Source organism: Caretta caretta, chromosome 23 (assembly GCF_965140235.1).
Source record: "Caretta caretta isolate rCarCar2 chromosome 23, rCarCar1.hap1, whole genome shotgun sequence".
In the NCBI taxonomy this organism is placed as follows: Eukaryota; Metazoa; Chordata; order Testudines; family Cheloniidae; genus Caretta; species Caretta caretta.
The window spans coordinates 12891840-12904803 of NC_134228.1; the positions used below are offsets into that span (position 1 = coordinate 12891840).

The following is a 12964-nucleotide window of genomic DNA, read 5'->3' on the forward strand; positions in this document are numbered from 1 at the left end:
TGAAGTTGTGGGGAAGAGAAGCCCGAGGTTTATGTCCCTTCCCCTCTTTTATATTTTCTTCCAGCTTGCTGGAAAGATCTTTGCTCTGACCGGGGGATTAGGCAGTCCCCAGTGGTCAAGCAATCTCCATTGTACCCAGTCTCTGGGATAGTGGATTCTTTCCTTGAGGGGTGTTCATGAGCCATGAACGGTGTCTGGTTGGTCCTCTGTTGCAATTGAAAGGGTGGCTGTGGGAGTCTCTCAACCTCACAGATGCGGGACCAGGGGGTCTCAGAACTGAGAGGGGGGAGGGGACATGCCGATGCGGCTGCTTGTGTTATTTTGCATCCCGTTAATCTCCAGATTTGTAATAAACACAGAACCACAAACCAGCCTGTGACGTTCCCCTGGTGTTGTCCGGACTGGTGATCTGCTCGGTCACTCCAGTCCTCGGCTCCGGGACCCAGCCTCACCCTGCCCCGCTGTGAGACCCCCACTCCCGGGCTGTTCCCACACAGCCCCTGGCGTGTGAGCTGCTCCCAGCCACGGGAGCGAGCGCTTTGGGCAGCCGCTGCCTGGACTGTGCAACCGAAGGACGCCAGCCGATATCTCCAGCCCCAGACACGCCCAGAGGAACCTCCATCTTGGAGTGCCCAGCTACGCCCGCTGGACGCCGCAAGCATCTATGAGTGTCAGTGGGGCTCCCGTGGCTCCGGCCTTGGTGACCCAACACGCGCTGGGTGTTACTAGCCCCCCCGTCCTCCTCCCTTCCCCGGGGTCTCCCCTCACCTGCCATGGGGGAGCCTTCAGCCTCCGCGCGCTCACGCTCCACGGTGGGGCTGCTGCTGGCCCCTCGGGAGCTCCTGCTGGTGCTGCAGCCGGGGCCGCCCATCTCCTGCTCAGGGCAGGCTGGGGGCTCTCCAGTGGCCAGGCAGGGGGACGGCCCCTGGTGGGCCCTGGGGCTGGGCTCCTGGCTCCTCTGCTTCCTGGAGAGGACGCCCCAGAGCCGCCATGCCCGGCTCCTGCCCTGTCCTGGGTCCCTCCCGCACACCTGCCCCCGGGCCACCTCCATGCTGGCCCAGAAGGTGCCTCAGGGCCTGCTCTGGGAGCTGGTGTCTCCTCCTGCAGACCACCAGGCACTTCCACCTCTTGGCCAGGCCAGAGCCTGCGTCCCCCCGAGCGGGGACAGAGGGGCCGCTCTCCTCCTGGGGCAGCCGGCAGCGGCTTCCCACGGGCCCTGGAGCCACCTTCACGGCCTCTGTCTGCAGCATCTGCCTGAGCTTCTCCACCCTGGGACTCAGCGGGGAGCAGCCATGAGTCTGGGGTCAAGGCAGCCTCTCACTAACAGGCCTCCCTGCTCCCCCGATCTCCCCTCCGCTGGGGCAACTCCCCCTCACCGCACGCCCCACCCTGGGGCACAGGGACTGCAATCTACCCCACGGGCAGAAGCTCCCAGGACAGGCTGCTCCCAACGTTCCCATCAACACTGAAGCACTGGGACACCGGGGGAGTCTCATCCTTTCAGAGCAGTGGGGTTTGCAGTGGGTTTGGACCAGCAGCTCCCCCGTCCGCCCCAGGCCACACTCCCTGCCAGGCTAGAGAAAGAACAGAACCCGGGAAGGAGTCTGAGCTTGTCCTGGGAACCCCCAGCTAAAGTTCCCAAGGTCCCAATCACAAGTCCCCCCAGTTCTCATCGATTTCAATGACTGGGGTTTCTGGGTGTTCAGCATCTGGCAGGGTCTGGCTCCCCCAGAGACTCAGCCCTGGAAACAGTCTCCTACAAGGGGAGGCTGGGAGCCCCATGGCTGGGACATTTCCCCCACACTGGAGATGGCTCTGGAGAAAACCCGGCAGGAAACGCGCTGCCCTGGCCCAGAGCGAAGGGCTGCAGGGGGCTGTGTTAGCAAATCTAGTCTCCTCGGGAGGAGATTCCCCCCATTTCAGCTCCTCCCCAGGCAGAACAGGGATATGCTACATGCCACTCACTTGCTTGAGATGGCGTGGAGCTGGGGGGCAGATGCTCAGAGTTGGTCCATCCCAGGCCCTCTTCCTCGCTTTCCCGCAGCGATGTGAGCTGGGAAAGGGGCTGCACTGGGGGTGCAAGGCCCTGCCAACAGGGCCGGGTGCAGAAACCGGGAGACGGACCGTGGCTGTGAAAACAATACGATGTTTTATTGCCAAGGGATGGAGAAACTTTACCTACATGGGTCACCAGCTGGGCTTGAACCCAGAATGAAAAGGGGATGGAATTTTCATGGCAATCGTGGTCAGTGGCAGATTGAAGACCAGAGCCCGTGCTCTCCTGGCTCCCAGCCTGGTGCACCTTCCCCAAGGCTGCAGGGTGCGTTGAGGGTGACCTGTCCCCACTCCCCACAGAGACAGAGACAAGCTGGGAGCTGCATGATGCTTGGCCAGGCTGGGTTTCCTGGGTTTTGCAAAGCCCCCTGCTTACTTTGACCGCAGTAGATTTCACGTGCAGATTAGAGACAACGTGTGATGGACGCAGGAAGAGACGAGACATCGTCAACTTCCTGTAGCTGGAGCCACCAGCCGAGTTTCTTATTGGGGCTTGGTGGAACTGGGCACTGGGGTGTTGGAGACAGGGCTGAGGGGCCCCTTGCTACCCCATCATGGCATCTGCTCCCATCATCCTCTACCTCTGTGAGTACCAGAGATAACCAGGGCGTGTATCCATGTGGGTTGCTGGGGGGTATCTGAGACCAGGGCATGTGTCCGAAGGGAGTGGGGAGCGCAAGTCTGAGACCAGGGCATGTGCCCATGGTGGGGGGAATCTGAGACCAGGGCTTGTGCCCATTGGGCGAGGGGAACTGAGTCACTCTGGCTTCTGGTCCCTAACGGGCCCTCTCCTTTCCAGGCTGCTGGCTGGCCAGGCAGAGCAAGGTGTTCGGTCGTGAGTATCTGTGGGGCAGGGGAAACTTTAGTGTTCAGGACGGGAAGGGGAAGGGGGAGAGGAAAAGAGGAGCTGAGCCCTGAACCTTCACCCCCAAAATCAGTTCAACCTCCTTGTGTTTATCCCAGGGGGCTGAGATCAGAACCTGCCCCCACTGTAGTCAGGGGTGACCCCTGATTGACCGGGGGGGGGGGGGGGTTAGGGTGACCAGACCTCCCGTTTTTAAAGGGACAGTCCTGTATTTAACCCTCCTGCAGGTGTCCCAAGTTTTTCTTAAAAACAGGCAAATCATCCCGTATTTTCTGTCTCCCCCCCACATCAGTATTGGCCAGATCCCTGCTCGCCAGCCGCCTGCCCACCAAGGGTGAGTGGCAGGTCCAGTGGCCGATGATGGGGTGGGTGTGCAAGGCTGGTGGCAGGCTGAAGATGGAGCGTGTGGGGCCGGCCGCTCCCCTGCCGGTCCATCAGCGCAGCCCCCACGGCGTGACGGCTCTCGATCAGCAGGGCCCTGCCCCCCTGTCCTGTTTCCGCCCGGCGCGAGCTGCGGTGGCTGGTGGGGGTGGGCAAGTGCCCCGCTGAGGCCGGTTACGTGTTACCTCTGCTGCCCACCCATCAGACCTCGACGTGCTCCCGCTCTCGCTGTCCTCTCCCTGCTTTGCCCCTTCACCCCCCCCGCCCCTGCCCCGCTGCTCCTCCATATCCCCCCGGCGGGGTGCAGCCCAACCCAGCGCTATGGGGAGAACCAGCCCCTGGTCGGCTTGCTCAACTCACCTACAGCCTGGCCGGCAGGCTCCTCCCTGGAGTCCTGGCTCCCAGGCTGCAGGGCCCCATTAAATAGATAGAGGGGTACAGAGGTTTGCTCTAGATTTAGGTCCTCGGGCAGTTTCAGTTGCAGATCCCAGGAATCTCTGGGATCTCGAGAGGTTCCTCTGGCTGGGTTTTCCCCCAGGGGCCCCATCTCTGGGACTGTGGAGCAAGGACGGGGCGCAGTGACTGTGCCGGGGTCTGTCTCACGGCCTTTCTCTTTGTCATTGCAGAGCTCAGCTACTCCAAACCTTCCATCTCCCTGAGTCCCAACGGGGGGGTCACCCTGGGGGGAGCCGTGACCATCCAGTGTTGGGCTCCATTCCAGAACTTGAGGTTCCTTCTGTTCAAAGATGGAAAGCCGAACACGCGGCAGGACATGGAACCGGCTGGGAATCTGGCCGAGTTTTCCATTCGCAATGTGAGCCGGAGAGATGCAGGGAGCTACAGCTGCTATTATCAACACAAAGGGTACCCGTTCATGTGGTCGCAGCCCAGCGACCCCGTGGAGCTGGTGGTAGCAGGTGAGGGGCCCGGCTCAGTGACCCCGCTCCCAGCCGCACACCCAGCCAGACCCTCGGGGCAGGGGCATGTGCAAGGGGGGAAGCAGGCACAGGGCCCCCCCCGAATCAGTGGGGCCAGAGCACAGAACTCCTCTGGGGAGCAGAACCAGCTCCTCTGGCTGCGGGGGGCACACAAAGTGCCCCTCCAAAAGCAGCCACATTTTTATTCCTGTGCGTGCCCCTGACCAGGGGGTCTCTGTGCCAATGGGACGCTCAGAGCCAGGCTCTGCCCTGAGCCCTGGGCCCAGCAGAGGGGACGCCTGGGTCAGGGGCAGGGACGGAACCACTGGTGGGTTCCCCAGCAAGGGGCAGCAGCAGCTGCTGGAGGTTCAAGGCCGAGGGAGGGGGGATCCCTGCCCCAGGGGGAGCTGCAGAGCAGGGGCTTTTCCCAGGGGGAGGCTCCCCCGGCTGCTCCCGCCCCGGGGGCGCACAGAGGAGTCGGGGCCCAGGGGCTGCCCCGCCCCCAGCCTGTGACTGTGTTCCAGGGCTGGCTGGGTGATGCCCACCTGGGCTGGGGGCTGTCGGGTTAAAGCACAGTGGGAGCTGCACACGGTGGCTGCTCAGAAGCGGCCTGGAAACAGCTGCTGTGGGGAGACCCCCAAGGATTCCCGGGCAGCAGCGGAGGTGGGGGCAGCTCGAGCCTGGGGCGGGATTTTTTTGTGGTGGGGAGAGAAAGAAAACAGTGGGGGACAGCGGCTCCTCCCCCCGCCCCCAGCGCTCCTGGGGGAAAGGGCTGGTAGAGTTTGGAGGGAGGCTGCCCAGCGCCGGAGAGAGACACCAGCAGCCAGCGCGGGAGCAACCGGCACCAGAAATGAAGGGACCCAGCGAGCGGGGAGCCAGTGGAAAGGGGCCCGGTGGCCGAGCTGTGTCGTCGAAGGGCGCCCGGCAGAGAGCTGGCAGGGAGAGAGTCCCGTTGAGCAGGGGCAGAGATGGCAGGAACAGCGGGAGGCAGACAGAGGAAAGACAGAGGCAGGAGGGGGAAAGTTAAAGGAAGAACCCGGTCGTGAAACACGAAGAAACGAGTCTCTACGTTACCTAAGCAATAGTTAGAAAACCGCAAGAGAAGTCAGGCACGAATGAAACGTCATGGAAATGAGCTGCGAGCAAAGAGAAACGGGCTGAAGAAAAGAGGAGGAAGTGAGCTGTAGCGAAAGTAAAGCCAATAGTACGGACAAAACGTCCGCCCAGCACCTTCAGGTGCAGCGACAGGAAGGAAACGTAGCGCGGGGGGTTCTGGCCTCGTGCCTCGGACGTTCCAACTCCATTTCCTGCTGCTCCACGAATGGAAATTGTCGCCCATAACGTGGGTTGAAGTCAGCCAATGGTGGCTCCTGTTTAAGCGAGCTCAGCAATCGTTCCCAGTGGGACCCGACACAGCGAACTCTGACTCATTTGGAGGGAGGGCTAGCTCAGTGGTTTGAGCATTGGCCTGCTAAACCCAGGGTTGTGAGTTCAATCCTTGAGGGGGCCATTTAGGGATTCGTGGCATAAATTGAGGATTGGTCCTGCTTTGAGCAGGGGGTTGGACTAGATGACCTCCTGAGGTCCCTTCCAATCCTGATATTCTATGATTCTATGATTTGTGATCATTCCCCACTGAACTGATTTCTCCTTCCCCAGCTGATGGAGATAAAACGCAATTGGCCTCTAGGTCGCCTCGGCCCCTCCTTGCCCTGCCCTAGCCACCCCTCCATGGGCTCCTGGTAGATGGAGCCGCGCCGTTGCCCTGCTGAGGGGTGGGGGCCCCCGGGGCTCTTGTGTCACTAGCCCAGCTCTCTCGGTCTTGGATTTGGGGGAAAAACATCCAGGAGACTCTCTCCCTCGTCACTGGGGCCGGGCTGTGGGGACGGGGTGCAGTGACCGTGCCGGGGTCTGTGTCTCACGGCCTGTCTCCTCCTGCCTGCAGAGCCCAGCTACCCCAAACCCAACATCTCCCTGCACCCCAGTGAGGGGGTTACCCTGGGGGGAGCTGTGACCGTCCGGTGTGAGTGTCGGTGTCGGGGAGCGAGGGTCTTTCTGAATAAATCTGGAGACCCGGACGCACGGCGCGCGACAGATTCCGCGGGGGACTTGGTTGAATTTCCCATCCACAATGTGAGCCGGAGAGATGCAGGGAGCTACAGCTGCCAATATAGCACCAAGTGGGGCCCGCCTGTCTGGTCGGAGCCCAGCGACCCCGTGGAGCTGGTGGTAGCAGGTAAGGGGCCCAGCTCAGTTTTCCTGCTCCCAGCCCCACACCCAGCTGGGCCCTCAGGGGGTCTTGGCCCCAATGGGACACTCAGAGCCAGGCTCTGACCTGAGCCCTGGGCCCAGCAGAGGAGATGCCCAGATGGGGGCACAGAGTGGGGACGGAGTCACTGGGGGGGTTCCCCAGCCAGGGGACAGCAGCAGCTGCTGGAGTTTCAGGGCTGATGGCTGGGTGCTCGATTCCCTCCCTTCCGCGTCCCAGCCGATGCTCTTTTTCATCCCACAGAGGGAACCAACCCAGCTGGGACCCAGCAGCCTGATCCCCCCATGACGGAGCCGGCGGGAGAAGGTGAGCCGGAGAAATGGAACAATTCATCCCCCAGGGAAGAGGGCTCCCCGCTCAGACACCCACAGGGCCATTCGGGCCGTTTGGAGGGGGATGGTCCCTGCAGACAGAACTGATGGGTTCAGTTCTTCTATACAGAGGGTGATGGACACATTCATGGGGACAGCCGGCCACAGATCAGTGAGAATATGGGTCCTTGGGAACTTAGGGTGATGGAGAGATGGGAGCACGTCTGGTGAGGGATAGAAAGATGGACTAAGACCTTGTCTACATGAAAACGGGACCCAAAATGACGAATCCCCTGTGGTTCCCAACCCCCACTAATGATCTCAGAGCGAGTCTGGGCTGTTGGAATTCGCGCCCCCTGGTTCGATACAGCCCTGTTGGGCAGGGAAGATCCCCTTTAGCTCTGTAGATACAGGGACATTCCTCCTCTGAAATAGGCACAGCCAAACCCAGACCTGCTCTGCAGTGACTCCAGGTATGAATGGCACCTGACTTGGGCAAGGACCGTCTCTGTGTGGTGTGTCCGAACAGCTCCGAGCACACGGGGGAGCTGGCCCATGACAGGGGCTCCTGGTAATTAATACAAGTCAGTAATGATTTTGGTTCCAGTTTCCGTGGAGCCAGGCAGGGCCTATATCTGCGCTCAGGGTCTTGCTGGGCTGATCTTCCCCATTCTGGGATCCCCAGGGGTGCTGAACCGGCCACCCCCCACGTTGCCCTGCCCCTGACAGACGCTGGTTCTATTCCTGCAGGGGGAACCGACCCGACTCAGCTGGGAACGGTGCCAGCTCCCACCTGCCCAGGCAGCACGGGGCCAAGTTGGGGGCAGAAAATGACCATCAACCCCCCCACGAAACAGCTTTGTGTACCCTAAGGAGCCGCCCCCGGGGGGAGCCACAAAGGGCTGGCTGGGTGGGATGGGGGTAGATCCCTACAGCAAATGCCCCATCTGAAACCTCCCATGGGACACATTTCTTATGTGGGGGGGTGTCATTGGATAGATGCCAGATTGGCTTGGCAGGGGCAGGGCCCGGGAGAGCTTCTCCCCAATGCACAGTCCCACCCTGGGGCCCCACAGACCGGGATGTCGTGCTGCCCATCGGCACAACAAAACCACCCCTGTAGGGCACCGCTCAGTGCATATCCCACTGGGAGAACAGGGCCAAGGAAGGAGACCCAGGGATAATGATCCCTTGTATCCCGTCTGTCGGCCTGAGTCTGCAGACTGCCCAGGGGAATGGCTCAGAAGCAGAGCTCCGCCTTCGGTGGGGTGCTGCCCAGTGGGGCATTAACCCTGGAACCTATCAATCCAGATAGACATTGTGTTAACACTTGAACCCACCAATTCAGAGTGACACATCGTTGATTCTGGAACCTAATGATGGCTGTCACAATGACAGCACCATTACCTCTTCGGCTGCTGATCACTTCACCAGGGCATGGTTCTCCCAATGATCTCAAAGTGCCCTCCCCAGCCAGAAGTCCCCTCCCACTGCCATCCGCCCACCCCTATGGTTTCTGCGCAGAAGTGAGCTGAAGCTGCTGAGAAATTCCCAGGACAGGGGCAGGACCCGAGGGCAGGGGGGCGGGTGCTGCAGGATCCGGGCCCAGCTGGCTTCACAAGCATGGGGCCTGAGGTAGACCCCCCCACACACACCCTGCCCCCACCCCAGTACAGCCCTCTGCCTTTGGGAGGGAACCCCCTGACCACTATTACCCAGATCCCTCTGCACCTGCCCTCCCACTAGCCCCAAAGCATGTTCTTCTGTGGGTCCCTGGGTCCTAGAGGGGGAGGGCCTGGGGCAGCAGGTAAAGAACCAGCCTCTCATGGCGCTCACGGCCTGGTGCTGCTTCCCAGGTGGATCGGAACCAAGCGCACCGGATCTGACCCGCTCCATCATGGCCGGGGTGAGCGCGGCGGCCGCCGGCCTCCTCCTTCTCCTCCTGGCCTTCCTCTGCTACAGAAGCACCCGAGGAAGTGAGTGCCCCGCCCAGCGAGGGAAGGGTGAAACCCGCCGCTAAGCCGGGCTCGGAAGGGGTCACGGCTTGGATGGGAGACAGGGAAGGAAACCCAGGGGGTGGGGCAGGGGCCCAGCAGGGGGCGCTCTCCCTTGGCAGAGAGAGCTGGCCCCAAAGCCCCTGGGCAGCACTAGGGGGCGCTGTGCTGCAGTAAGAAGGGCAATGGGGGCACTAGGGGGTGCTGTGCTGCAGGGGGCAGGGACCTGTCTCTAGGGTATCCAGGTTCAGCAGCTGGAAGGGGTGGGGCTCCCCCTGGCAGAGCAGTGGGGGGGATTCTGTCCCGGCTGCTCTATAGGGCTGGGGGGCAGGGCTGGTACATGGGGATCAGGGTTGAATCACGGACAATTCTGCTTCGTGTCTCTGCAGGGAAAGGACCAGACCCAAGACAGAGCAGGTGAGACCCCAGCTCCGCTCCCCACCCCCAATCTACCTGCCCCAGAACGCAGGACTCCTGGGTTCTCTCCCTGGCTCAGGATGGGGAGTAGTGTCTAGTGGTTACAACACGGGGGGGCTAGGAGCCAGGACTCCTGCGTTCTCTCCCTGGCTCGGGATGGGGAGTGGTGTCTAGTGGTTACAACACGGGGGGGGCTAGGAGCCAGGACTCCTGCGTTCTCTCCCTGGCTCGGGATGGGGAGTGGTGTCTAGTGGTTACAACACGGGGGGGCTAAGAGCCAGGACTCCTGGGTTCTGTTACTATCTTTCTCTCTCTTTCTCCCCATAGGGAGTCCGAAGCTGCAGCCACAGTCTGTAAGTCACACATGAGGGGGCAGTCATGGAGCAGGGGGGAGGGGTGGGTGTCCCCAGGCAGGAACTGTGTCCTTTGGGGGTGGCATGCTGATGTGGGGTGCAGCACTGACTCACTGAGTGTCTTTGGGGGCACCCTTGCCCCGCTCTGTGCCTCAGTTTACCGCTCTGCACCATGAAGCTAGTGACCCTGCCCCACCCCAGTGCCAGTCTGCGAAGGCCTCAGATGGGGGCTGGGCCCAGGGCTCTGATCTGGACCCAGCCCCTCACCCGGGGTGTGTCTCTATTCCACAGACGCCCTCGTGGGCGAAGGGAAGCAGCTGGATGTCCTGGTAAGTGCCCCCCACTCCTTGACCCCCACCCCAGCACCAATGCACCATCCAGTCTCCCTCACCCCCCTGCCATCCAGCCCTGCACAGGACCCACCACAGCCATGTTCTGACACCAGCCCCCAAGACTCTACCTGGCCCCCCTGTACCCCCTCAGGGCAGACACCGGAGCTGGGGATCAGCAACAGGGCTCCCCCAAAGAGGGGCGGGGGATCCAGAACACAGAGAATAAGAGCCTGACCCTGCACCCCCCAAACTCACCTTGACCCCCTCAAACCATCCTTCAAACGTTTGCATTTGTCTGAGGTTTGCAGAGGGTCAGTGGAATTCCATGGGGGGCAGGTGCCGGGTGTGTGTGTGGGGAATTTCCCGGATCTTTGCCCCATGGGGCCCTGCGGGCTGGAGTGGGTGGGTGGATGGTGTTGCTGGATTCCCTGGTGGGGCTGTGGAGGAAGAGCAGCTCTCGGGAGCCCCCTGCTGGACAGGAGAGAGCGTGTCAGAGCATCTGTTCCTAGGGGGAAAGGGGGCTGTGGGGGACATTGCTGCCCCCTGGTGACTGGGGTCAGAACTATCTGGTGTGTGTGGGTCGGTGTTGGCACACACACGCACACACAGGTATGTCTCTCTCCCCTCCCAGCCCCAGGAGCCCGACCCTGAAGCCGAGGGACTCACCTACGCCGAGCTGGACCACCAGGGACTGCAGGCCAAACGAGGGGGCCCGGCCCCTGCCCCCGAGCCCGTCCTGTACGCTGCCGTCAATGTGAGCCAGGGAGCCCACAGACAGAGCCCCCAGGGTGCAGGGGCGCCCCCCCACCCCCATAGTATGAACCCAGGGGGAGTCATCGCCGCGACGGGGCAGGGAGCGTTGGCCACCAGAGGGTGACAGAGTGATTCCCTCCCCCCAGAGACTGGGCTCAGCTTATAGCCCCCACCCCCGTAGCCCTCCCTCCAGGGGGTGCTGCCCCACCCAGCCCCACGTGTGGGGGGCTGGGGGGGCTCAGCACCGGGAGGCAGAGAGGACCCCTCTGGGGTAGGGTGTGGCCAACCCCCCTTCGTTCTACCACTACCCAGTCACCTACGGCAGGATGCTCCATCCAAGGCTGCAGTTGATCACACCGCTGCCACCAGTTGTGACAGAGTCACAGGTCCGATGTTCTGGAACTGCTCTTTATGCAGCCAGCCAGGACTCTGGGGTGGCGCGACTCCCCTCAGGGCACGCTGTCCAGGGCAAAAAGCTTCCTCGGCTACGGCCTTCCTGGTCTGACCTCAGAGCATTCAGCATCCCTGTTCCCACCGTGCGCTTCCCCTTGCTGGGTCTGTGACGTTGCACTCCATGTTTTATGTGGAAATATGCTCATAAGTGTGAATATGATGTAACTGGAATATGCTTCATGAAAAAGGTCTCTTGTAAGGTATCATTACAAAACTTATAATCTACTGAGTGTGGTCATCCGATTTGTACATATGTATCATTCTTGTATCTCAAACTAGAAATATGAAGTATAACTCCGAAATCCTGTTGTAATTATGCAAAGTGTGGGCTGTTAATGGTGGTTTAGAATCTTGATGGCTCCCATTAACTTAGGACAATTGGTTGTAAATGGCTCTGTTTACTTGCAAGCCTTCCTGCCTTCTCCTGAGTCAGGCCAGGAAGAATGGAGGCTTGGGGTCTCACAGGACATGTGACCATATCCCCTGGTACTGGAATCCATCTTAAACCTGGTGGTTTTCCCTTTAGAAGGAGGGGTGGGGACCAGGGAGACAAAAGATTCCTGCCTTGGGCCAAAGATATAAAAGAGTGTGGAACAGAACAAAAGGGGCTGCAGTCATGAGAAATCCCCTAGTTACCACGTGAGCTGGAAATAACAAGGACTGTAGCAGGGAAAGGATTGGGCCCAGACTAGGAAGGAGTCGAGTCTGTGAAAGAAGCTTATTGGAACATCTATGAGGGTGAGATTTACCTGTAATCAGTTTCTTAATGAATTAGGCTTTGACTTGAGTGTTTTGTTTTATTTTCATAGAATCATAGAATATAAGGGTTGGAAGGGACCCCAGAAGGTCATCTAGTCCAACCCCCTGCTCGAAGCAGGACCAAATCCCAGTTAAATCATCCCAGCCAGGGCTTTGTCAAGCCTGACCTTAAAAACCTCTAAGGAAGGAGATTCTACCACCTCCCTAGGTAACGCATTCCAGTGTTTCACCACCCTCTTAGTGAAAAAGTTTTTCCTAATATCCAATCTAAACCTCCCCCACTGCAACTTGAGACCATTACTCCTCGTTCTGTCATCTGCTACCATTGAGAACAGTCTAGAGCCATCCTCTTTGGAACCCCCTTTCAGGTAGTTGAAAGCAGCTATCAAATCCCCCCTCATTCCTCTCTTCTGCAGGCTAAACAATCCCAGCTCCCTCAGCCTCTCCTCATAACTCATGTGTTCCAGACCCCTAATCATTTTTGTTGCCCTTCGCTGGACTCTCTCCAATTTATCCACATCCTTCTTGAAGTGTGGGGCCCAAAACTGGACACAGTACTCCAGATGAGGCCTCACCAATGTCGAATAGAGGGGAACGATCACGTCCCTCGATCTGCTCGCTATGCCCCTACTTATACATCCCAAAATGCCATTGGCCTTCTTGGCAACAAGGGCACACTGCTGACTCATATCCAGCTTCTCGTCCACTGTCACCCCTAGGTCCTTTTCCGCAGAACTGCTGCCTAGCCATTCGGTCCCTAGTCTGTAGCTGTGCATTGGGTTCTTCCGTCCTAAGTGCAGGACCCTGCACTTATCCGTATTGAACCTCATCAGATTTCTTTTGGTCCAATCCTCCAATTTGTCTAGGTCCCTCTGTATCCTATCCCTCCCCTCCAGCGTATCTACCACTCCTCCCAGTTTAGTATCATCCGCAAATTTGCTGAGAGTGCAATCCACACCATCCTCCAGATCATTTATGAAGATATTGAACAAAACCGGCCCCAGGACCGACCCTTGGGGCACTCCACTTGATACCGGCTGCCAACTAGACATGGAACCATTGATCACTACCCGTTGAGCCCGACAATCTAGCCAGCTTTCTACCC

The 12964-nt window shown here is 59.8% G+C and overlaps 1 protein-coding gene across 2 annotated transcripts in view; it reads left to right on the forward strand.

The window, feature by feature from the left end:
* LOC125627894 (T-cell-interacting, activating receptor on myeloid cells protein 1-like) overlaps positions 1 to 12034 on the forward strand; it is a 24958-nt gene extending 12924 nt beyond the window's left edge. The window contains exons 1-10 of one of the 2 annotated variants that reach the window (XM_048832497.2): positions 2496 to 2640; positions 2855 to 2890; positions 3928 to 4218; positions 6164 to 6454; positions 6731 to 6793; positions 8655 to 8774; positions 9182 to 9209; positions 9537 to 9562; positions 9854 to 9891; positions 10526 to 12034. In XM_048832497.2, the coding sequence (XP_048688454.2) occupies positions 2610 to 2640; positions 2855 to 2890; positions 3928 to 4218; positions 6164 to 6454; positions 6731 to 6793; positions 8655 to 8774; positions 9182 to 9209; positions 9537 to 9562; positions 9854 to 9891; positions 10526 to 10771 (1170 nt within the window). In that variant the 5' untranslated portion in view covers positions 2496 to 2609 and the 3' untranslated portion in view covers positions 10772 to 12034. Of the gene's footprint in view, positions 1 to 2495; positions 2641 to 2854; positions 2891 to 3927; positions 4219 to 6163; positions 6455 to 6730; positions 6794 to 8654; positions 8775 to 9181; positions 9210 to 9536; positions 9563 to 9853; positions 9892 to 10525 lie in introns of those variants that run through there. The other variant, XM_075122489.1, reaches the window with a different exon arrangement.
* The last annotated feature ends 930 nt before the right edge of the window (positions 12035 to 12964 follow it).